Source organism: Mustela erminea, chromosome 1 (assembly GCF_009829155.1).
Source record: "Mustela erminea isolate mMusErm1 chromosome 1, mMusErm1.Pri, whole genome shotgun sequence".
Taxonomy (NCBI): Eukaryota; Metazoa; Chordata; class Mammalia; order Carnivora; family Mustelidae; genus Mustela; species Mustela erminea.
In genome coordinates this window covers 103,212,664-103,238,002 of record NC_045614.1, presented here as the reverse complement: position 1 = coordinate 103,238,002, position 25,339 = coordinate 103,212,664, and the positions used below count along the sequence as shown (strand labels likewise).

At 40.4% G+C, this 25,339-nt stretch overlaps 2 protein-coding genes across 7 annotated transcripts in view; one reads left to right on the top strand and one right to left on the bottom strand.

Moving 5' to 3' along the window:
* Positions 1-11,167, bottom strand: part of PIGX (phosphatidylinositol glycan anchor biosynthesis class X) — a 44,372-nt gene extending 33,205 nt beyond the window's left edge. Inside the window, exons 1-3 of the mRNA XM_032342159.1 lie at positions 11,153-11,167; positions 10,933-11,119; positions 7,316-7,379 (exon numbers count right to left, since the gene is read on the bottom strand). Coding sequence (XP_032198050.1) covers positions 7,316-7,379; positions 10,933-11,119; positions 11,153-11,167 — 266 coding nt within the window. The remainder of the gene's footprint in view (positions 1-7,315; positions 7,380-10,932; positions 11,120-11,152) is intronic.
* CEP19 (centrosomal protein 19) lies at positions 11,110-16,230 on the top strand. Of its 6 annotated transcripts, none has more exons than XM_032336807.1 (4): positions 11,355-11,445; positions 12,854-12,911; positions 14,082-14,245; positions 14,866-16,230. In XM_032336807.1, the coding sequence occupies exons 3-4, from the start codon at positions 14,116-14,118 to the stop codon at positions 15,225-15,227; spliced, it is 492 nt and encodes a 163-aa protein (XP_032192698.1). In that variant the 5' UTR covers positions 11,355-11,445; positions 12,854-12,911; positions 14,082-14,115; the 3' UTR covers positions 15,228-16,230. The 6 variants fall into 6 exon arrangements, with proteins under 6 accessions (XP_032192660.1, XP_032192704.1, XP_032192669.1 ...); XM_032336798.1 differs by having other exon boundaries at positions 14,046-14,245; XM_032336769.1 differs by lacking the exon at positions 12,854-12,911 and having other exon boundaries at positions 11,110-11,445; positions 14,105-14,245.
* The last annotated feature ends 9,109 nt before the right edge of the window (positions 16,231-25,339 follow it).

The window sequence follows — 25,339 nt, the reverse complement described above, 5'->3', positions numbered from 1 at the left end:
CCATCAAAAAAGAGAGCTATAGACCGATATCCTTGATGAACACAGATGCGAAAATACTCAACAAAATACTATCCAATAGGATTCAACAGTACATTAAAAAGATTATTCACCACGACCAAGTGGGATTTATTCCAGGGCTGCAAGGTTGGTTCAACATCCGCAAATCAGTCAATGTGATACAACACATCAATAAAAGAAAGAACAAGAACCATATGATACTCTCAATAGATGCTGAAAAAGCATTTGACAAAGTACAGCATCCCTTCCTGATCAAAACTCTTCAAAGTGTAGGGATAGAGGGCACATACCTCAATATCATCAAAGCCATCTATGAAAAACCCACTGCAAATATCATTCTCAATGGAGAAAAACTGAAAGCTTTTCCGCTAAGGTCAGGAACACGGCAGGGATGTCCATTATCACCACTGCTATTCAACATAGTACTAGAGGTCCTAGCCTCAGCAATCAGACAACAAAAGGAAATTAAAGGCATCCAAATCGGCAAAGAAGAAGTCAAATTATCAGTCTTCGCAGATGATATGATACTATATGTGGAAAACCCAAAAGACTCCACTCCAAAACTGCTAGAACTTGTACAGGAATTCAGTAAAGTGTCAGGATATAAAATCAATGCACAGAAATCAGTTGCATTTCTCTACACCAACAGCAAGACAGAAGAAAGAGAAATTAAGGAGTCAATCCCATTTACAATTGCACCCAAAACCATAAGATACCTAGGAATAAACCTAACCAAAGAGACACAGAATCTATACTCAGAAAACTATAAAGTACTCATGAAAGAAATTGAGGAAGACACAAAGAAATGGAAAAATGTTCCATGCTCCTGGATTGGAAGAATAAATATTGTGAAAATGTCTATGCTACCTAAAGCAATCTACACATTTAATGCAATTCCTATCAAAGTACCATCCATCTTTTTCAAAGAAATGGAACAAATAATGCTAAAATTTATATGGAACCAGAAAAGACCTCGAATAGCCAAAGGGATATTGAAAAAGAAAGCCAATGTTGGTGGCATCACAATTCCGGACTTCAAGCTCTATTACAAAGCTGTCGTCATCAAGACAGCATGGTACTGGCACAAAAACAGACACATAGATCAATGGAACAGAATAGAGAGCCCAGAAATAGACCCTCAACTCTATGGTCAACTAATCTTCGACAAAGCAGGAAAGAATGTCCAATGGAAAAAAGACAGCCTCTTCAATAAATGGTGCTGGGAAAATTCGACAGCCACATGCAGAAAAATGAAATTGGACCATTTCCTTACACCACACACAAAAATAGACTCAAAATGGATGAAGGACCTCAATGTGCGAAAGGAATCCATCAAAATCCTTGAGGAGAACACAGGCAGCAACCTCTTTGACCTCAGCCGCAGCAACATCTTCCTAGGAACAACGCAAAAGGCAAGGGAAGCAAGGGCAAAAATGAACTATTGGGATTTCATCAAGATCAAAAGCTTTTGCACAGCAAAGGAAAGTTAACAAAATCAAAAGACAACTGACAGAATGGGAGAAGATATTTGCAAATGACATATCAGATAAAGGACTAGTGTCCAGAATCTATAAAGAACTTAGCAAACTCAACACCCAAAGAACAAATAATCCAATCAAGAAATGGGCAGAGGACATGAACAGACATTTCTGCAAAGAAGACATCCAGATGGCCAACAGACACATGAAAAAGTGCTCCATATCACTCGGCATCAGGGAAATACAAATCAAAACCACAATGAGATATCACCTCACACCAGTCAGAATGGCTAAAATCATCAAGTCAGGAAATGACAGATGCTGGCGAGGATGCGGAGAAAGAGGAACCCTCCTACACTGTTGGTGGGAATGCAAGCTGGTGCAGCCACTCTGGAAAACAGCATGGAGGTTCCTCAAAATGTTGAAAATAGAACTGCCCTATGACCCAGCAATTGCCTATTGGGTATTTACCCTAAGGATACAAACGTAGTGATCCAAAGGGGCACATGCACCCGAATGTTTATAGCAGCAATGTCCACAATAGCCAAACTATGGAAAGAACCTAGATGTCCATCAACAGATGAATGGATCAAGAAGATGTGGTATATATACACAATGGAATACTATGCAGCCATCAAAAGAAATGAAATCTTGCCATTTGCGACAACATGGATGGAACTAGAGCATATCATGCTTAGCGAAATAAGTCAAGCAGAGAAAGACAACTATCATATGATCTCCCTGATATGAGGAAGTGGTGATGCAACATGGGGGCTTAAGTGGGTAGGAGAAGAATAAATGAAACAAGATGGGATTGGGAGGGAGACAAACCATAAGTGACTCTTAATCTCACAAAAGAAACTGAGGGCTGCTGGGGGGAGGGGGTTTGGGAGAAGGGGGTGGGATTATGGACATTGGGGAGGGTATGTGCTTTGGTGAGTGCTGTGAAGTGTGTAAACCTGGTGATTCACAGACCTGTACCCCTGGGGATAAAAATATATGTTTATAAAAAATAAAAAATTAATTTAAAAAAATGTGAATGGCTAAACAAATTTTACTACTCAGCAACAAAAAGGAAAAAATTACTGCCATGCACAATATGGATAAATGTCACTGATATAATGCAGTGAAAGAACCCAGTTATCAAAAAGACCACTTGGTTTCATTTACATAAAATTCTAGAAAATCTATATAGTGAAAAAAAAATAGATCACTGGTTTGCTGAGTCTGGGTATAGGTGAGATAGAATAATTCCAAATAGCACTGCATGGGTATTTTGGGAAATGATGAAAATACTCTATATTTTGTCTAGGGTGGTGGTTACATGGGTATACAGAATTGTCAAAACTCAATGAAGTTGATTTAAAAAGTCACTATGAGGGCACCTGGGTGGATCAAGACCAACTCTTGGTTTCGGCTCAAGTCATGATCTCACAGTCATCAGGCCCCACACTCAGTACAGAGTCTGCTTGAGATTCTTTTCCCTTTTCCCATACCCCTCCCCACAAAAATAAATAAATAAATATTTTAAAATATCACTATGAAATAGTACTATAATAATTCCTCTTTTACCTGTAAAAAATTAAAACACCAGGGTTAAAACACCCGTGTTACCGTTTTTATAGAAAAATTGTTACCTCTAACTCAAAAAGTATGGGGAAATTCTTTGAGACTTTATATAAATGTATGATATTAGGTTTTGGTTCTCAGATAATCAATCAATTTTTATGGACTCATTGCTCCAAGAACACAGCAGCAACTTCGAGAATTGAATATTAAGAGCAGCTATACAGAAAAAGAATTGTTTTGATTTTTTTTTTGCTTATATTCTTCCAAATAATTTTACATATAGAATTTTATTTTCCTAATAATTTATATTCATTGAAAGAATTCTGAATAATATTCACAGTATTGTTATATTCTATTTTTATCCAAATATATCATTTCTAGTGATGTAAAAGCTAAGGGCAGAATACGCAAATCAATTAAATCTAAAAGGATTTAATTAAATTAAATTAAATCCAAAAGGATTTGAAGAAACAAGTATTTTTCCTTCTCAAATACTTTCCCTCCTCAAAGAAAGAAAGAAAGAAAACCACAGCACTCAGAAACTAACTTATCCAAGAGCCAGGATTCAAACCCCAATAGTTTTACTCTAATGCCCACATTCTTAGCCACTATATCACTCTGCCTCTATAAAAGTAGGATATACCTATAATCTCTTTTCTTCCAGATAATGGATATCTATTCATGAACATGTACTATTTTATAATTAGAAAAAATACATATACTTAAAAAGACAGAGACTATTCAGGACCTCTCTCCAAGATGACACTCTATATAATCGGAACATGTTGGATAACTTTGTTGATCTTTATGAAGTCATTCAACTGTTTTAGCTTTCAGTTCACATTCTTTATCTTGTTCACAAATACAACATGTAAAACTTCATCAAGTTTTGCATAAAGTAAGATATACTGTATCTACAGCATTTCTTTGATCTACCTAATGGATCTGTATGAAGGACATAAATTTGTCATAAATTCATGCTAGTTCCCAGAGACTACCGTTTCCTCTTTTGTGTTTATACACCATCCTTTTAACAATCTGGGCTAGACCAGAAGCTACAGCAAATAATTCCCAGATTATCCAAAGATTACAAACAGAAGTTCAGCAATCACTTAAGTAAATTCTTCTACTGCACTAAACTATAGATTATCACAGAAGGGAGACCCTAAACTCAATTAAAATACTAAGGTCCTTTTATATAATTCCCTTATGTATTCTGCACTTCAGTGTCCTCCTATCAGTATTTGCTTGGCCTTCTCCAGAGTGGAAGTAATTCTTCTTGACCAAGAAGACAGAAATAAGAGAAGGTAACTAATTCTACTTTCTACAATCTGTTAATGTTTCCTTCTCTACCCAGCAGCAAGATTACACCTGCTCTAAACATAACAGAAAAGCCTTTCACTGGCATTTTCTGAGGGTCTCCAGTAACTCTGAGATTTCTAGTTTCTGAGTTTATTCTTATGGGTTCTGTCACTCTTCATCCTTGGTTTTATATCCTGGTTTTTATCTTCAGTACTTCTAACTGGACAGCTACTTTTGCTGTCACAATGGCCTCTTCAGGCACTTCTTTCTTCCTCACTGGAGTCACTTATAATTGCACTGCCAAATTCGTATTACTTAGTATTTCCCATTTCTCTTGAGAATACATCCCAATTTCTCTAAAAACAGGTTATAACCTTGGCATGGGACACCTGGGTGGTTCAGTCAGTTGGGCATCTGACTCTGATATCGGTTCAGGTCACAATCTCAGGGTCCTGGGATGGTGCTCAATGGGGAGTTGGCTTGTGATTCTCCCTCTCCCTCTCAAATTAATTAAAAAAAAAAAAGCTATAATCTTGGCATAATTTCCCTGACATTGCTTTAAATTTGTCTGAAACCCAGTTAAAAATTCCTTTCAGAAGTGACTTCCCTCCCAAAATCAGTTTTATTACTGTGTAGTCACATCTCCTCTTTACTGAAATTGTAGTGCCCAATTTGATCATCTATCTCATCGTTTGTATAAGAGCTAACATTTCCTATGGATGTACTATATGACAAGCACTATATTAAAAGACTTCCTATATATTCTTAGATTAAATCCTTGTGAACCTAATGAGGAAATACTATCATTATCTAATTTTACTGGTAAGGTGGCAAAGATTTAAGTAACTTGACTAAAGCCACATAGTTACTAAATAAAAGAGCTACACTCTGAGCCCAAGTCTGTCTGAGTTAAAAAAACAAAACAAAACAAAATCCCAAGTTTTTTCTACTGTACCTCCTAGCCATTCACACATAGGCTGACTCTGAAGAGGGTGGAGAGTGAGATGTCTCAGTTTAAGGTGGCTTATAAAATGCAATGATTTAGGACGCCTGGGTGGCTCAGTTGGTTAAGCGGCTGCCTTCGGCTCAGGTCATGATCCCAGCGTCCTGGGATCGAGTCCCACATCCAGCTCCTTGCTCGGCAGGGAGCCTGCTTCTCCCTCTGCCTCTAGCCTGCCACTCTGTCTGCCTGTGCTTGCGCTCTGTATCTCTCTCTCTCTCTATAACAAATAAATAAAAAAATCTTAAAAAAAAATAAATAAGATGCAATGATTTTAAAAAAATAAATGTATCAAATTTTGTAAATCATGTATCAGAACTATTTCAAATTAATTACCTTGAAAGCTTTAAAGTTTGGAAGTTTTCTTACAGAACAGTTTCTACAACTTTTTACTAGTCTTCTTCTTCTTCTTTTTTTTTTTTTAATACTTTATTGGGATGCCTGAATGGCTCAGTGGGTTAAGCCACTGCCTTTGGCTCAGGTCACGATCCCAGGATCCTGGGATCGGGTCCTACATCGGGCTCCTTGCTTTGCAGGGAGCCTGCTTCTCTCTCTGCCTCTGCCTCTGCCTGCCACTCTGCCTGCTTGTGCGCACTCTCTCTCTCTGACAAATAAATAAAATCTTTGAAAAAAAAAACTATTTTATTTATTTATTAGAGAGAGAGAAAGCAAGCTCACAAGGAGGGGAGAGGCAGGCAGAGGGAGAGAAGATAGGCTCCCTGCAAGCAAGGAGCCCCACGTGGAACTCATTTCCAGGACCCTGAAATCATGACCCAAGACAAAGGCAGACACCTGACTGACTGAGCCACCCCAGGCATCCCTACTAGTCTTTTAAGTATCTTCAATACTGGTCAAATATTCATTTTTGAGAATCTTTTTTAAGGGGCTACAAAGCAAGGCTTATTGAGTGATAGTAAAGTTTACTGAAAGATAAAGAGTACAAAGCTCCTAAAGAGAAAGGGGACCTGAGAGGGTTGCCCAAGAATAATTTCTATTTTGGAAACAGCATGGTCATTTGGAACCAATTCCTATAAATCAGAAACAGTGATTTAGGGTGATATAATATCTTAGTACATGAGGGCATGGCTTTGGAGTATGACAGTCATAAATTTGAGTTAGAACCTTACCACCCTAACTTCTACTAAATTATTTAAATTCTCTGAACCCTACTTCTCTCATCTGGAAAGGAAAAAAGGGAATCACTTCTTGGCCTCCTGGCTAAGATGAAGTGAAAAGGAAGAAAGATATCATCTATTTCACAACCACTGTGAAGATTAAGTGAATCTGGCTGTATGTATGTTACATATATATACACATAATACACATGCGAGGATTTGGGTGGCTCAGTCGGTTAGGTGCCTGCCTCCAGCTCAGGTCATGATCCTGGGGTCCTGGGATCCAGTCCCATGTCAGGCTCTCTGCTCAGGTGGGAGTTTGATTCTCCCTCTGCCCCTCCACCCTCCCCCACTCATGCTCATGTGTGCTCTCTCATTCACAAAAATAAATAAAATCCTAAAAAAACCCATACATGCATGATAAATAATAAACATTTTTCTCTTCTCTACTGTTATTTTATTTATGTATTTATTTTAACTATTTATTTGACAGAGGGAGAGAGTGTGCTCGCAAGCAGGGAGAGTGGCAGGCAGAGGGAGAAGCAGACTCCTGGCTGAGTAGGGGGCCGACACAGGGGGAGTCCATCCCAGGACCTGGAGATCATGACCTGAGCTGTGGCAGATGCTTAACCTAATGGAGCCACCCAGCCGCTCCTCTCCTGTTATTTTAATCATTATTTCAAACTCTGAACCACATATGATAAATCTGTCACTTACAACATTTGTAAGAAAGCAAGAGATTTTCGGTTTATCCATTTTGCAGCTATTGATTTTTTGCTCTAAATTATATGAAACAATATTTTGACATTAGTGAACGTCAGTGGGCAACTTACCTGTGGAAACCATCTTTCAAAACTTCTTGCCTCAAAATAATTTCTGAACAAGTAGCCCTTATGCCTATAAGAATCAGAAGATTTCTTAAAATAAAATAAGCACTCAGTTGAAAGAACATTTAAATAATTAGAAAATAATTGCTTGAATAGGCTTTACTTGCCTGGAAAATCTAACCAACCTATAAACAAAAGAAAAGCTTTTAAGACTTAAAGAATTTGAGCTATCTAAAAAGCTACTTCTAATATAGCAGAGGCATTTAGAACATTGACCTTGGAGTAATACTGCCTAATTATTACCCCAGTCTGTCCCTTAAAGCTATGTGACTTTGGACAAGATAGTTTATTTCTCTGCTATTTGTCATGAGTATTTTATACATGTAGAAGCACTTAGAACAGGGCTTACCAGATAGTAAAAGCTCTGTATAAGTGTGTGTCATTAATACTGTTTTTTCAGATGATCCCAGGACACCAAAAGGAACAGACTGGCTAAAGAGCCAGGAAATCTCAGTTTTTTTTTGTTTTTTTTTGTTTTTTTAATTTCTTTTTTTTAAAATTTTATTTATTTATTTGACAGAGAGAAATCACAAGTAGATGGAGAGGCAGGCAGAGAGAGAGGAAGGGAAGCAGGCTCCCTGCTGAGCAGAGAGCCCTTTGCGGGACTCGATCCCAGGACCCTGAGATCATGACCTGAGCCGAAGGCAGCGGCTTAACCCACTGAGCCACCCAGGCGCCCCGGAAATCTCAGTTTTAATCCTGGTTCACTGAAACTGTATTTTAGATACATATTGCCAACTTTTGTATTCTATCGTCCATACCTGTAAAACTGAGAAAATGGTACACTTACACCTTGTGGAGAGGTTGGGAAGGTTTAAAACAGAGAAACAAAAACTTGAGGGTTTTCAAAGATTCAAAGGGTTCCTTTTAAACTTAGAATAATCTAAAATCTCACTGTAATGACACCATGCAGAATTCAGATGTTAAAACTATTATTCAAGGTCAGCATCATAAAATTAAAAATTTAGGGGCACCTGGGTGGCTCAGTCAAACGTCCAGTTCTTGATTTCAGCTCAGGTCATGATCTCAGTGTTGTGAGATCAGCCCTGAGACACGCCCTGCGCTGGGTGTTGAGCCTGCTTAAGATTTTCTCCCAACTCCAAATAAATAAATAAATAAATAAATAAATAAATAAATAAATAAATAAATAAATCCATTACTAATGACCATCAACTGTTCTGGGTACCCTGCTATATGGAACATTAATCCATTTTGAAAAGCTGGAAGTGCACTAACATTAAAACAAACACAAAAGGGATGACTGGGTAGCTCAGTAGGTTAAGCCGCTGCCTTCTGCTTCATCCCAGGGTCCTGGGATCAAGTCCCACATCGGGCTCCTTGCTCAGCGAGGAACCTGCTTCTCTCTCTGCCTCTGCCTGCACTTTGCCTGCTTGTGCTCTCTCTCTCTCTGACAAATATTTTAGTATATGTGCTGCCGAAGTGAGCACTCTCTCTGACAAATAAATAAAATCTTAAAAAAAAAAAACCAAAAAACCCATATACTATTATGTATTGCTAAGTCTATTAGATTCATTCCTGAAAAGACACACACACACACACAAAAAGATATGAGAACACCAAAATTTACAAGGAAAGGAAAAATAATATTTATTAAATGATATCCATGACAAATCCTCTACTTGGGGCTTTCACATATTTTAACTTTCACAACCCAGCAAAATAGGCGAAATTACTGCCATTTGCACATGGGAAGAAACTGATTAACAAACAGTTCTCACTGGCTCCAGGCCATACCACTAAGTAAGTTACTGATTAGAAGCAAGATCTCCTAGAGATTTAAAGCTTAAGATATTTCTACTTTCTTAGCTGTCTAAAAAAAAACCCTTATTTGCTTCAGAGACCATATATAATCATTCCCTAAAAATACCTTTGGGTATCTTTTTTACAAATCCAGATGTTTCACTATGTTTAATTTTATATAGGGGTGGAGAGTCTGGATTTATATCTATCTAGAACTTAAATTAGAAAAAAATCAGATTAATAGGCTTAAATTCTATTGGGATGTATACTGGAGAATACTAAACCCCTTTCATCTCAGGATGGTAGAAAGGTTAATTCACAAACAGTATAGCAAGTAGATAATTCATAATTTTTTAAAGCAAAAATACCATTTTTTTTTTTTTTTAAGATTTTTATTTATTTATTTGATAGAGACACAGCTAGAGAGAGAGGCAGGCCTCCTTTTTCTTTCTTTCTTTCTTTTTTTTTTTTTTTTTAAGATTTTTATTTATGTATTTTCTTATTTGACAGACAGAGACAGAGCTAGACAGAGGGGCAGGCTCCTCAGAGCAGAGAGCCCAATGTGCGGCTCCACTCCAGGACCCTGAGATCACGACCTGAGCCAAAGGCAGATGCTTAATGACTGAGCCACACGGGTGTCCCAAGCAAAAATATCATTTTCAAAATAAATTTGCTCTATCTGAATTGACCGTCAAGATTTTTCCTCCTTTTTTTTTTTTTTTAAACTTTTCCTCTTAAATATTACTTTATTTGATTACAGCGGCCGGAACAGGCTCTGGAAATTGACCTCTTTTTAATGATAAAAAACCAGGGCTGGAAGAGCCTTTAGAAATCACCAAGTCCAGAGCGCCTGGGTGGCTCAGTGGGTTAGGCCGCTGCCTTCGGCTCGGGTGGTGGTCTACGGGGTCTTGGGATCAAGTCCCGTGTTGGGCTCTCTGCTCGGCGGGGAGCCTGCTTCCTCCTATCTCTCTCTGCCTACTTGTGATCTCTCTGTCGAATAAATTTAAAAAATCTTAAAAAAAAAAATAAAGTCCAGCTGTTTAAAAATTCATTTTGGCTTCATAATACTTCAAGTATATCTGGAAACCTAGAATGTGAAGACAGAAATCAGTGATTGACCCTAGTCTAATATTCTCACTTTACAAGTGGAGAAACTTAACCTAATTTGTACTACTTTTCTTATTGTAATTACTACTGCACTTCCCCACTACTCTGCAAGTTTTGCGAGGGTTGGGGCCATATTTAGCTCAGCGCTGGATCTACAGCGCCTAGCACAGCACTTCGGCCCTCCGAGTCAGACCCAAAGAAATGAAATCAACTCACTTGCCCAGCCTGTAGTTAGGAGAAAAGCCCCAGCCCAATCCAGTCTATTACAAAAACTTTTTTGTTAAATAAAACTAGTTGTTCATCCCTTCCTACGCCCTCACCCCGTCAGTCTCTCCATTCTGGACTGGGATTCTCACACCCCATAGGGCACTGTGGCCTTGCTGATCCTCTCAGGGGTCCCAAGCTTCATGCATCCCAAGACACTTGACGGCTGTACTGCTTTCCCGATATTTTAGTAATAGTACGGCCAGTAACTACCTCTGAACGACAAAGCCCGACCCTCCAGAGACCCAAGAGACGCCTCGGAGCAGTGGCTAGGCGGGTGGGAAAGGTGGGAAGCACGTGACTTCCATTCTTAACCTCCTCCAGGTCACCCAGCAGGTTCTAGGTCCGTGCGACGATAGGCACACCTTGGAGGACCTAGGAGTCTGGACTGCCCTCCACCCGCCGGTCCCCCAACCCCGTCCCTCGTTTACCAGCGTCGGTGGGGGTGGCAGTGAAGGCCGTGGCGGGTGTGGTGAGTCCAGCCGCCTCCCAGAGGTGCAGCCAGGCCACCGCCTGGACGACCACGGCCGTGACAGCCAGGACGCTGGAGAACGCGCTCCCCAGAGCGCGCGGGGACGAATTGCGGACTGAGGAGCCCGAGCACGCCTTATGCCGCTCCTAGAGCGTGCTGCCACGGAGTCAGTGACCGGCACGGAAGACAACCATGCGCGCCTGCGGTCCTGCGGTTACCCCGGTCCCCGCAGCCCTGGTCCCCCTGAAACTTCCGGCGTTGCGGGAGGCGGCAACCTCACCGCCGTCTTTGCTCCCCTGTCACCCCGCCCCTCGCCGTCGGGTCAGGGGGCGGGGCAAAGAGCGGCGCACGCGCCGTGACGTACGCCTGGGCTGTTGCTGTGGGAACAACTCCCTGGGCCCCCATCCAGACCCGAGCTCTGGAGCAGTCCTGCGAGCCGTGTCGGGGAGCTCCCTGTCTCCACCACTTCCAGGTACTTGCGGATTCGGCGCTCCTGCGGGGGAATTCACCCCACAATCACGTCTGCGGGGCTATGGCTGTCGCCTCTTCCTGCAGCGCCAGGCTCCGCCCGGCCTCAAAGTCGAGTTAAGTTCTCTGTGCATTGCGGTTGGGGGGAAACAAGCCCCTCACGGCGGTTTTAAGCTCTTCCCAGCCGCAGAAGATGCACTTTCTCTATTTCTCTAAGGATAAGAAAGTCAGCCTTGCCGTAGCGGGGACATGAGTTTGGGAGAGGATCGTCTCTCTGTTGGCAAAATCCGTACAGTTTTAGGTGCTGTGGGGGATGTTTAGTAAAATTATGGTGATCACTGATTACTGGGGAGAAAAGTATTAATGCCTATGAGGAAGAGTTAGGTAAATGTGTGGTCTGTCTTCTTGAATTAAAGTGAATCTGTAAGTAGGCCTGGATGCAGACTGGAGCTAGGACAGGTGTTTGCAAGAGGAAAGATGTCAGAATGTACCATCGGAAAGTGAAAATAGCAGTATAAGCATGATATTAAGAAATATGGAGATAAATTTTGGAAGAAACACTTAAAAGAATTGAAGCTGGTTGACTATGAAGAGAGGAAGGGCAGGGGACAACAGTTTTTTTGTTATAATCCTCAGAATTATTTGACATTTTTAACCGAATATAAACATATTAGTACAAGTGAAAGTTAAAAAAAATTTTTTTAAGATTATTTATTTATTTATGAGAGAAAGAGAGAGGCGCAGAGTCGGAGAAGCAGGCTCCCCGCTGAGCCGGAAGCCCAATGCGGGACTCAATCCCAGTACCTGGGATCAAAGGCAGACACTCAACCATCTGAGCCCCCACGTGCCCCAAAAGTTAAATTTTAAAAAGAAAATTTAAAAGAAATTTTAAAAAGAAAAGACTCTAGTCAAAAAAACCATTGTTATCAGTTGCATACATCAGTTATGAGTACAGCCATTTGCTTGAGTGTGTGGAATTTATATTGTGCTCAATAGGATCTCTTAGAAAGCTTACTAACAGACCAGATTTTAATGACATGAACTGGGAGTATTATTTGAAGAAGGGGGGGGGGTGGGATCGTTTGTGTCAGATCAGAGCACAGTAATTTGAAATGGCAGTTCTTTATGATTAATTTTTTAAGAGTAAAAATTCTGATGTTCAACAATAAGAAGTGAAAAGTATAGGTGATGGTATATCCATAAGACAAAACACTTGACAGTCATAGAAATGTGTGTTTTAGTAAAGCATCGAAGGACAGAATCACGTAAGTTATTACATTAAGAAGGCAGGAAATAGATGTATAATGTAAAACCTACTATACTAAAAAAAACTATATGTAGAAAAAAACAAATCAAAGGTAATCATTATATATATGTTTCTTCCTCCTCCACCTCCCCCACCCTACCTCCAGTCTTCTCCAATGTACTGTGTTCCTATGGTGATTCTCTAGAAAAATCAAGTTTATGAAGGTATCATCACTCTATACTCCTTTACCTTTAGGTTCCTTGACATTTGCAAATCTTCCTGAGAATATCAAAGTCCTACCCAAAGCAGTCGCTATAATTAAGCGTATTTTGGCACTGGGCACCGACAAGAGGGAATAGAAAGTATTAACTGCAAAATAGCTGTGTTTCTTGTAACTGAGAAAACAGAGAGACAAATAAGTTGAAATAAAAACGATGTAAACTTTATTGACTTGTATATGTAGAGGTTGAATCTGTACCGGGTCTGCATTTTTTTATCAGACCTGTAGACTAGAAACACTTAAAGGATATACAGAGGCTGTGTCTTATATTAGTAGATTAAATTAATTTTTTTAAATGATTGTATTTATTTATTTGAGAGAAAGCTTGTGTGTGCGCGAGTGAGCGAGGGGAGGAGCAGAGGGAAAGGGAGAAAAGCAGGCTCCCTGCTGAGTGCAGAGGGCAGTGTGGGTCTCTGAGATCATGACCTGAGCGGAAACCAAGGTCAACTGACTGAGCCCCCTCAACTGACTGAGCCCCCCAGGTGCCCTTAGTACATTAAATTAAACAAGTATGTATGGTATTTTGCTGGGATATTCTGGTGAACAGTGGATATGTTCCCTGCCCTCATGCAGCATATACAATGGAAGGGAAGATAAGTGATTCAATAAGTAATCATAGAAAACTTGGTGAGTAAAATGGGAAAGTACAGAAGAGACAGACCCAGTCTGATGAACCTCTCAGGACTTAATGTTTAAGGTTAAAAAAAATCATAGTATCTTGCCATAGAGGGTGCTTGTACCTACTTGTTTAATTGATAAATAAAAAGATCCTGTAAGTTGATTCTTGGCCTGACTCGGGTTCATGTACAATCTTTGGTTAAGAATGCAGTACACTAGAGGTCCAGACAACTGCACTTCCAGGCTCATGTGTGAACAAACCTACACACTTCATTGAACCAGGGATCCAACAACTAAGGATAACCCCAGGGCTATACTGAACGTTCAGGGTAGCTCTCAAAGTATTGAAGTTGATGGGCTGAGCATGCATCTCTAGAACTGGACTAGAGCCAGATCTGCTGGGGAGAAGGGGTACTGGGGAGTGTGATTTATTCAACACTTATATTTTTTTCCCCTTTAGCAGGAAGTCATTATGTGACTAACATATTTTCATCAGATTTCCTCTGATTTGCCCTGAAGTACATGTGAGAATGATGTGCACTGCCAAGAAATGTGGAATTAGGTTCCAGCCTCCAGCTATTATCCTAATCTATGAGAATGAAATGAAGGGAAAACGTCGCCAACGCATCATGCCAGTCCGAAACTTTTCAAAGTTTTCAGGTACCTCATGTTTTATCTTGCTTCCTATCTTAAATATTCTCTGAATCACTTATTAAGAATGATTTCAGTCTTGTAATAGAGCACCATGGCCTTCAGAGTTAGACAGCCTCTGGTTCAAATCATGACTATCAGGGTAGGTAGGTAAACCCCAGCTAAATTGTCAGTGAGCTTCAGTCTCCTGATCTGTAAATGGATATTGATAATCCCATCCTTTCAGAATTGTGATATGGGTTAAATGAGATTGCAGTCTTCAATAATACTGACTCCCTTCTCTCCCTCCAAATGTGTTTTGTATTTGTCTTGATATTTTCTTAGTCTTGATATTTTCTTGGTACCAGTACTAATATCTGAAACTGTAATAAATCCTTTTCACCGTAGATGTTTTCTCCAGTTGCAAGTGTTTGACATCTCCTTAAAGTGATTTTTAAGTTAAGAAAATAAAAAATGCATCCCTCTTCCCTCCACCACACTCAAAGCTCGATACAAAAGAATAATAGTTCTGCAAAATTATTCATTCTGAAGCAGTCACTTAGCTACTTGGCTCTCACAGCAGATAATGTTTTCAGTAGTTTGCGATGTGTCTGTTGTGTGTGGTATATAATTTTGTTTTTCTCTCCTAGATTGCAACAGAGCTGCTGAACAATTAAAGAATAATCCGCGACACAAGAGTTACCTGGAACAAGTGTCCCTGAGGCAGCTAGAGAAGTTATTCATTTTTTTACGAGGTTACTTGTTGGGGCAGAGTTTGGCAGAAACAATGGAACAAATTCAACGGGAAACAACAATTGATCCTGAGGAAGACCTGAACAAACTAGATGATAAGGAACTTGCTAAGAGAAAGAGCATCATGGATGAACTTTTTGAGAAAAATCAGAAGAAGAAGGATGATCCAGATTTCGTTTATGACATTGAAGTTGAATTCCCACAGGATGAACAGTTGCAGTCTTGCGGCTGGGACACAGAGTCAGCTGACGAGTTCTGATACCAAAAACTCAAAGAATTAATTGAGCTAGCAGAAACTGCATGTTTATACAAAGGATGTATAAACATGGTTCTAGAAAAATCTGTAAAGAACACTAAATGTACGTGTTGGGTCAAGTTTGGATTGACCATGTTACTTTTCAAAACCAGGACATGTATCTACTGTGTAGATTCATGAGGAATATACAAAAACCAGAATATAGGAATCTGCCTTTAAGGAGCTCACAATCTAATTGGAAGATAACTCAGAAACTTGTGAAAAGCTAATTAACAGAATTAGGCAACAAAAAGATTAGAGCTAGAGCCAGATGCTTGATAAAAGTTAAAGGGGGTCAGAGCCTAGATGATGATAGGGTTAGAATAGTCAGGGAATACTGAGTCCTTTAGTAGAGAGATGGGACTTTGTCTGGTCCCTGAAATGGTAGTGTTTGGATAGAAGTTTATAAGATTCCAGATGAGAGAAGCTGGGAGAAAAAAGGGCCTTAGGGGAGGGTAGTGGTAAAGAGATGGGGACTAGAACATTTTATTTGAGGAACAGTAAGCAAATTATAGTTTGGTAAGATTGGAGGGTATTTATTGTTACCAGGGGATTACCCTGTGTGCATTATGTTTTTATATGTATTGGACTGTGGAGTAGGAGACCAGCCCTACAGAATGCCCTGCAGCTGCAAGGGGTGTCATCTGATAGACAGTAGGGGAATTCTGCCACTCCAGGATCAGGAAACCTGTACTAAAGATACTCTGAAATCCTGAAGGTCTTCCCATAACTGAAGTGGTTTGTTTGTAAAATGGGAAATCTAGCCATAATGAATAAATAGGCATTGCCAGTTTAGGCCTATTCATGTGTTTAGATCTACAAAGAGAAGATCTTTGTTGAACCAGGTTAAATGTGTACAGATACAACTTTCTTCTCATTAGAATGTTGTTTAATTGGCAGATATTCCATGTTTTCTGCAAGGAGATTAATACTCATTAAATAAAGCTGTAAAAATTATTCACTCTTTCCACCTATTCATCTCCACTGTCTTTACCAGTAAAAGCCCCATGAAAGGGGTCACTCTTACAGTGGTATCACCAGGGGCTTAAGATGGTCAGGCATCATATGTATATTTGCCAAAGGTAGGAAAAAAATTTCAGAATCAGAGATCTCCTATATCTACACAGTATTTCATTGTACAGATGTAGATGATACATTTTAAAAGTTGACCTTAGGTGGTTTTTCCTTTCACTATTACAAGCAACGCCACAGCAAATAACTTTGTACATTCTCTGTTTTGTGCACTTATAAAACTATAAATAATGCCTAGAAGGGAATTGCTGGGTATGTCTGTTCCAAATTTTAATAGATAATTGCTAACTTGTCCTTCAAAGAAGTTCATTCATTCATCCATTCATTCAGTATGTGTACTTAATGAACACATATTACATGCTGAGCTGTATTATTCTGGAGTCTGAGTACGTAGCAGTATACACAACAAAGTCCTTGCCTTTACAAGGTTTACAATCAAGTGGCAGAAGAGAGACATTAAACATAAATATATAGAATAATGTCACATATGTGCTTGGAATTAAAAACATGGTAAAAAGACAATGATGGAGGGGTTGGGAGCCACTTTTTTTTGACAGTGATCAGAGAATGCCTCACTGTAGAGGTGGGACATTTGAGTAAAGACCTGAAGGAGGTTAAGGAAGAAATGATGTGCATTTCATGAGTTCTACAGAAAGGTAGGTGTGTGGGCCCCCAGACCTGGAATGTGCTTGGCTTACCAAGGAATAACAAGGACACAGATATGGCTAATACAGACTGAGGAGGAGAATAATGGTAGGAAATGAGGTTGGAGTGTTCTTACCAATGCATAGTACTTCTATGAAGGCTGTACCAACTTAAACTGTTGGCATTACATGAAGGTACCCATTTTCCCCACATGCACATCAACAGATAGTGTTCTCAAACTTGTTGATCTTTGCCAATTTTATAATCTAAAAACGGCACCTCATGGTTTTAATTTCTATGTCTTTTATTATGAGTGAGATTGAGCATTTTCGTACACTTAAGGACAATTTTTTATGACAACATGTCATTTGCTCATTCTTCTGTTGTGTTACTGGTCTTTTTCTTACTGATTTGTAAAAAGTTCTTTATTGGGGCACCCGGGTGGCGCAGTTGGTTAAGCGTCTGCATTCAGTGCTGGACATGATCCCAAGGTCCTGAGATTGAGCCCCGTAGTGGGGGTCCCTGCTCAGCAGGGAGTCTCCTCCTCCCTCTCCCTCTGCCTGCCACTCCCCCTGCTTGTGCTCTCACTGTCGAATAAATAAATTCTTTTAAAAAAAAGTTCTTTATTAAGGAAAATAGACCTTGGTCTGTGATATGAGTTGCAGATACATTATCTTTGTCGTTTGTGTTTTGACTTTATGATACTGTTTCCGGGCAGATTTTCTTCAAGTCAAATTGATCAATATTTTTCTCTGTGTTTCTGCATTTTTGTCATACTGAGATAGGCATTCTTCACTCCAAGTTTTGTTTTGTTTTTTTAAATTCCATAGTATTGGGGCACCTGGGTGGCTCAGTGGGTTTAAGCCTCTGCCTTTGGCTCAGGTCATGATCTCAGGGTCCTGGGATGGAGCCCCACATCGGGCTCTCTGCTCAGCGGGGAGCCTGCTTCCTCCTCTACTCTCTGCCTGCCTCTCTGCCTACTTGTGATCTCTGTCTGTCAAATAAATAAATCTTTTAAAAAAAATTCCATGGTATTTTCTACATAGAAATTTATTTTGGTATAAGATAAAAGATGTGAATCCCAACCTTACTTCCGGATGCCCATACAGCTTTCCTGCACTACTATATACCGAATTACCTATCTTTCCCCCATTGAGTTGAAGTGCATGCTTTATTATATACAAGTTCCCATATGTGTCAGAATAGTTATCTTTTGATTATATTAATGTCATCTATAGCACATTCCCAATCTATGTTTTTTGATGTTTATTGAGCACATCCTGTGAAGAGCTACAGTAAGATACAAAAAGGGGCATAACTTTTGCCTTTGAGATATTAACATAGTTTACCAAAACAAGAAAACTAGCATATACGAGCTAGAGGTACTGACTGTCTAAAGCAGGAGGGGGAGATCATGTGAGCTGAGCAGTTGTGGATTTTTTTTTCTTAGGTACCTTATCCAAAGCAAATTCTGCTGACCTCTTTCACATTTTTTTCCATTATAAAATGAATATATACTCAATACCATTATCCTTTTTTTAAAAGATTTTATTTATTTATTTGACAGAGATCACAAGTAGGCAGCGAGGCAGGCAGAGAGAGGGAGAAGCAGGCTCCCCGCGGAGCAGACAACCCGACACAGGGCTCTATCCCAGGACCCTGGGATCATGACCTAAGCCAAAGGCAGAGACTTTAACCCACTGAGCCACCCAGGCGCCCCTCAATACCATTATCTTAAAAATTTAGATAGAGTGTAAAAGTAAAATGGGAAAATTCTCAACTTTACTCAATTCCAACTCTGCAGAGAATTTGACTTCCCTAGAAGGCTCTGGATCCCATCTTCTTTTGTGACCTTGCCTTTCTAGTATTCTTTCTCTCTCTGCCTCTGTCTTTCTCATTTTCAGCTTCATTCCCTTCTGGCTAATTATCTACAGTCTGTAAACATGCATAAGTTCTTGCCATATTAAAACAAGAAAACATCAGGGGCGCCTGGGTGGCTCAGCGGGTTGAGCCGCTGCCTTCGGCTCAGGTCATGAACTCGGAGTTCTGGGATGGAGCCCCACATCCGGCTCTCTGCTTGGCAGGGAGCCTGCTTCCTCCTCTCTCTCTGCCTGCCTCTCTGCCTGCTTGTGATCTCTCTCAATAAATCTCTCTCAAATAAATAAATAAAATCTTTAAAAAAAAAAAAAGAAAGAAAACATCACTTTGCCTTTCTTTACCTCATATCGTATCTAACCAAATTATCGCTCATCTAGTTATTAGATAAATCTAACCCTTCCCTGACTACTGCACCCTTTAGAGCAGATATGTCTGTAGTCTGATTCTAGATTAGACTAGACTAGACATGCTCAGCCTATGAAACTCAGTACTTTGAGAGCTGCCTTTATTAATTTTTTTTTAAAGATCTTATTTATTTGACAGACAGAGATCACAAAAAGGCAGAGAGGCAGGCAGAGAGAGGGGGGGGGGAAACAGGCTCTCTGCTGAGCAGAGTCAGATGCGGGGCTCGATCCCAGGACCCTGAGATCATGACCTGAGCCGAAGGCAGAGGCTTAACCCACTGAGCCACCCAGGCGCCCCAAGAGCTGCCTTTAAAGTTCAGTTTGGCTCTGGCTTCTTCTCACTCTGTTGGATCCCTAAGAACCTCTGGTTCAGTGAGAGGTGTAGGTTTGTTCACATGTAAGCCTGGAAATACAATTCAGTGTGGATCTCTTAGTGTACTTACTGTACTGTAGTCTTCACCAAAGATTGTATATAAATCCCTGGGTCAGCATAAGAATTGAGCTAAAGGGACTTTTCTCTTTACCAATTCAGCAAGTATGTAATCAAGCACCAGGCACATCAAGGTACTGAGTGGTCACCTTAAACATTATGTCCTGAGAGGTTCACCAGATCTGCTGCCTTGCACTTTTGCAATTATTTTACTCAGGTTTTTTTTTTTGTAATTATTTCATCATCTACCTAGTATTTTGACAAAAGTAGTAGATGAAAATTGAGGAAAGGTCATTGGATTTGGCAACTAGGTCTCTGTTAATATTCAAGAATGAACATGGGGGGCACCTGGGTGGCTCAGTGGGTTAAGGCTGCTGCCTTCGGCTCAGGTCATGATCCTGGGGTCCTGGGACCGAGCCTCGCATTGGGCTCTCTGCTCAGCAGGAAGCCTGCTTCTCCCTCTCCCACTCCTCCTGCTTGTGTTCACTCTTGCTGTGTCTCTGTCAAATAAATAAAATCTTTAAAAATAAAAAATAATTAAAAAAAAGAATGAAGATTGAAGGGGGGGTGATTGGATAGAAATTGCAGGATAGGGACACCTGGGTGGCTCATTCAGTTAAGTGTCTGCTCTGACAAATAAAATCTCAAAGAAAGAAAGAAAGAAAGAAAGAAAGAAAGAAAGAAAAAAAGAAACTGCAGGATATTATGAAGGAAACATAGGATCATAGACCTAGATGAGAAAGCTAAAACTGGGGGGGGGGGGCAGGGGAGCTGAAACTATATAACTTTTAGAAGAAAATAAAGAGAGAATCTTTATGACCTCTTTGTCTCACTTCAGGCTATTTTAACAAAACACCATAAACCGGGTGGCTGCTAAATAACGGAAATTTATTCCTCATAGTTCTGGTGATTGGAAGTCTGAGAGCAGGGTACCAGTCTTTTCAGTTTCTGGTAAGAAGATCTTCCATGTTGCAAGCTACACACTTGCCGAGGATAGCAAGCCAGCTCCTTCATGTCCCACTTTAAGGGCACTAATCCCATTCATGAGAGCTCCACCCTTATGACGCCATCAATTCTAATGACCTCCCAAAGGCCTACCTTGTAATACCATCACTTTTGGGGGTTAGGACTTCAACATATGAATTTTGAGAGGACTAGTAAATATTCAGGGCACAAAACTAATTAGGCAGAGATCTTTGATTTGATACCAAAAATCTGATTTGTAAAAGGAAAAAATGTATGTATTGGATTCATCAAAAATTTTTAAATTTTGTACTCTGAAGACAATGTTGAGAACATAAAACAGACTGAAAGAAAATATCCACAGATCATATAACTGAAAAAGCACTTGTATCCAGCATATAAAGAGAACCCTTACAATTTGGGGTGCCTGGCTGGTCAGTCAGTGGAGTATTCAATTCTTGATCTCAGGGTTGTGAGTTCAAGCATTCAAGCCCCATGTTGGGTGTACAGATTACTTAAAAATAAAATTGTAGGGGTCCCTGAGTGGCTCAGTTGGTTAAGCATCTGCCTTCCGCTCAAATCATGATCCCAGCCAGGGTCCTGGAATCGAGCCCTGCATCGGGCTCCCTGCTCAGCAGAGCGCCTGCTTCTCCCTCTCCCCCTACCTGCCACTTTGCGTACTTGTGCTCTCTACCTCTCTGTCAAATAAATAAATAGAATCTTTTAAAAAAAATAAGAATAAATTCTTAAAAAAATAATTCTTACAACTCAGTAATAAAAGAAAGAACCCAATTTATTTATTATTTTTTTTTAATTTTTTTTTTTTTTTTTTAATCAGAGAGAGAGGGGGGGAGAGAGCGAGCACAGGCAGACAGAATGGCAGGCAGAGGCAGAGGGAGAAGCAGACTCCCTGCTGAGCAAGGAGCCCGATGTGGGACTCGATCCCAGGATGCTGGGATCATGACCTGAGCCGAAGGCAGCTGCCTAACCAACTGAGCCACCCAGGCGTCCCGAAAGAACCCAATTTAAAAATGAACAAAAGATGGACGCCTGGGTGGCTCAGTTGGTTGTGTCCAACTCATGAATTTGTCTCAGGGAAGATCTTGGGGTTATGAGATTGAGCGCCAAGTCGGGCTCTGCACCTGGCACACTGTCTGCATGGGATTCTCTCTCTCTCTCCCTCTGCCCCCTCTCCCAACACACTCACTCAATAAATAAATAAAATCTTTTTAAAAAATTGACAAAAGACTTACATACACATTTCATCAAAGAAGATATGCAAATGGTTAATAAGCACTTGGAAAGATGTTCAACATCATCAGCCATTAAAGAAATGCAAATTAAAAGGGAAAACTGTCTGACTCAATCAGTAAAGCATAGAACTCTTGATCTCAGGGCTGTGAGTTCAAGCCCCACAATGGGCAGGGAGCCTACCCCAAAACAAACAAACGAACAAACAAAAAATACAAATTAAAACTATGGTGAGATACTATTTCACATCCATTAGAATGTCTATAATGATAAAAAGATAATTACAAGTGTTAGGATGTCGAAAATTGGAATGTTGTTGGTAGGAATATAAAATGGTAGAACCATTTCAGAGAACAGTTTGGCACTTTTGTAAAAAGTTACACATATATTGGGGCACCTGGGTGGCTCAGTCAGTTAGGCGTCTGCCTTTGGCTCAGGTCATGATCTCTGAGTGAGTCCTGGGATCAGCCCTGCATCTGGGCTCCCTGCTCAGTGGGAAGTCTGCTTTCCTTCTCCCTCTTCCCCTCCCCTACAGGCCCCCCCAGCTTGTGCACACCCTCTCTCTCAAATGGATAAGTGAAATTATTATTTTTTAAAAAAGATTTTATTTATTTACTTGACAGACAGAGATCACAAGTAGGCAGGGAGGCAGGCAGAGAGAGAGTGGAAAGAAAGCAGGCTCCCCGCCGAGCAGAGAGCCCTACGCGGGGCTCAATCCCAGGACCCCGCAACCACAACCTGAGCTGAAGGCAGAGGATTTAACCCACTGAGCCACCCAGGTGTCCCGGATAAGTGAAATTAAAAAACAAAACAAAACACATAAACTTATGGTACTACCCAGCAGTTCCACCCATGGACTCTATGCAAGAGAAATAAAGACATATGTCCACCCGGAGTGTACTTGAATTTTCATAACAGACTAAAAAGGGAAATGCTCCTATTATCCATCAGTTGGCACATGAAGAAACAAAAGTGTGGTACCTACATGATAGAATACTGTTCAGCAATAAAACATTATGCTAAATGAAAGAAGCCAGACACAAAAAAACTACATATCGTATGATCCATTTATATGAAAATACAAAAGGGCAACTCTGTAGAGACAGAAAACAGACCAGTGGTTGCCTGGGGCTGGGGCTGAGCAATGGGAATTGACTGCACATGGGTCCGTGAATGATAGGTTGATGGAAACACTCTAAAACTGGATTTTGTGATGTTTGCGCAATTCTGTAAATTCACTACAAATACTTGATCTGGGCACTTGAAAACAAGCAAATTTTATGGTGTGTATATATTTAGGTATGCATGTTTATCTCAATAGAGTTATTACAAAATAGGGAGGCACCTGGGTGGCTCAGTTGATTAAGCATCTGACTCTTGGCTTTGGCTCAGGTCGTGATCTCAGGCTTGTGGGATCCGACACCCCTTCCCCCGCCTTTGGCTCAGTGTGGAGTCTACAGAAGATTCTTTCCCTCCCTCTCCCTCTCGCTCTGCTCCTCCCCAACTTGCTCTCTCTTTCTCTCAAATAAATACAGAAATAAAATCTTAAAAAAAATTGGAAACAGAATAGAATTAATGTCATCAGATCATTTGTTCTAAGAATGAACAAGAGGGTTAAAAATGCATTAAACCTCTCTAAACCCTCTTAAGAGATGGAGCTTGAAAAAGACTGGAGGAGGGGTAGAATAAAGGCATTCATTTAACAGACACTTCTTGAATACTTACTCTGTGGAAACTCTCCAGGCAGTCTGGAAAAGACATCTGGTTTTAAAAGAGGAGGGAGAGGGGCACCTGGGTGGCTCAGTTGGTTAAGCAACTGCTTTCAGGTCAGATCATGATCCCAGAGTCCCAGAATAGAGTCCTGTATTGGGTTCCCACCTCCACGGGGAATCTGCTTCTCCTTCTGATCTTCTTGCCTCTCATGCTCTCTCACACTGTCTCTCTCTCAAATAAATAAATAAAAACTTAAAAAAAAATAAAAGAGGTGGAAGAGCCAGAAGACTGATAAGGACCAGATAGGATGGCAGGAGCAAGTTGCAGTTTATGACTTTGTTCTTTCCCTTAATGAACCTGGCAGAGCCATCTGATTGCAGTGACAAGGACCTAGAGGAGAGTGTGAGGAAGTGGGGTGAAAATGAGAAGTGAGCAGAAGAACTTTTGTTCAGATGGAAGGATAATGTTGGATGTGTTCAACATACATGGAGAAAGTAGAACACAGGGGTTGAATGAAAATCTACAATCCAGGAGTTACAAATGAAAAAGAATGTTCCCCGTCCTTACCTCCTCTCCCTTAAAAACAAAGAAAATTACTTCCGGTGGTCAAATTTATAGGAGTGTTGGATGACTGAATTTACAACCAATCTTCAAGCTCAAAACTTTTAGCTTTTATGGTTATAAAAGTCCTTGTCTCAATGGTTTACCATTTCACATGATAGCAGATGCTGTGGATTACCTACCCAATATCCTTTCCCCCTTCTTCATTGCCTGCAGAGGCCCAATATTACTTGGTAAGGTGTAACTGCTCCCACAGAAGTCACAGATCCAGAGACAAATTTGATTGGTCTCAATAAATCCCAGTAGTCCCATTTCTTTGTCTATGATTGGTTTAGAGATGGGTGTGTTACTCAGTGATAGCCAATGACATGTGTAGAGGATCTACAAGGACTTGTGGAAAAAGTGTTCTTTATTTGTTGGAGAAAAGAAAAGTCCCCTCTAGTACTCTGGACATGTTATATCTGGATGTGACACCTGGAAATACTGCAGACAGTCTGAGGATAACACTGGTCATTTAATGAGAGCAGAACAGAGAGAATCACAGGAAGATGGATCCAGAACCCTAGCATCTAACACCCAGAGTTAGGGACTCCTGTGAAATTACAGAGTCTGGAGGAAGCAACTGCTTGGATGTTGAAAGGTTCTGGGAACACTGAGAGGCAGAGGGCAGCAGAAAATCAGCCAGATCCTAAAATCATTGGGTAGATATAAAATGCTTAATGATTTGGGACAACAGTGTTAATAATTTAAAGAAGAAAATGTAAAAAGACGGAATTAATAGTGGATGTGTGGAAAGAGGAAGAGAACAGGTACAGAGGAAAAAATGATAAAAGATTAGGTTTTGTTTTGTTTTGGTTTTAAGTCAGAAAAACTTCTTGTTCTATCAGAAGCAAACAAACAAACAAAATGGCAGTACACGTTCAAGACAGGCAGGATAATCTTTGAATGAATGCTCCTCGTTCCATTTTTTTTTTTTTTTAAGATTTTGTTTGTTAGAGAGAGAGTGAGAGCATCCGCAAAAGCAGGGGTAGCTGCAGGCAGAGGGATAAGCAGGCTCCCACACTGATCAAGGAGCCCGATGTGGGACTCGATCCCAGAACACTGGGATCATGATGCTTAACCAACTGAGCCGCACAGACACCCCGATGCTCTTTCTTCCTAACCTAAATAGGGACACCCTACTGTATGATTATGGCTGT

Excerpts from the sequence above, each read along its gene's own strand:
- CEP19 (XM_032336769.1), top strand. The coding sequence starts at position 11,166 with ATGCGCGCCTGCGGTCCTGCGGTTACCCCGGTCCCCGCAGCCCTGGTC. Across the intron at positions 11,446-14,104 it reads CCTGTCTCCACCACTTCCAG|TACATGTGAGAATGATGTGC; the intron begins GTACTTGCGGAT and ends TTTGCCCTGAAG. Across the intron at positions 14,246-14,865 it reads AAACTTTTCAAAGTTTTCAG|ATTGCAACAGAGCTGCTGAA; the intron begins GTACCTCATGTT and ends TTTCTCTCCTAG.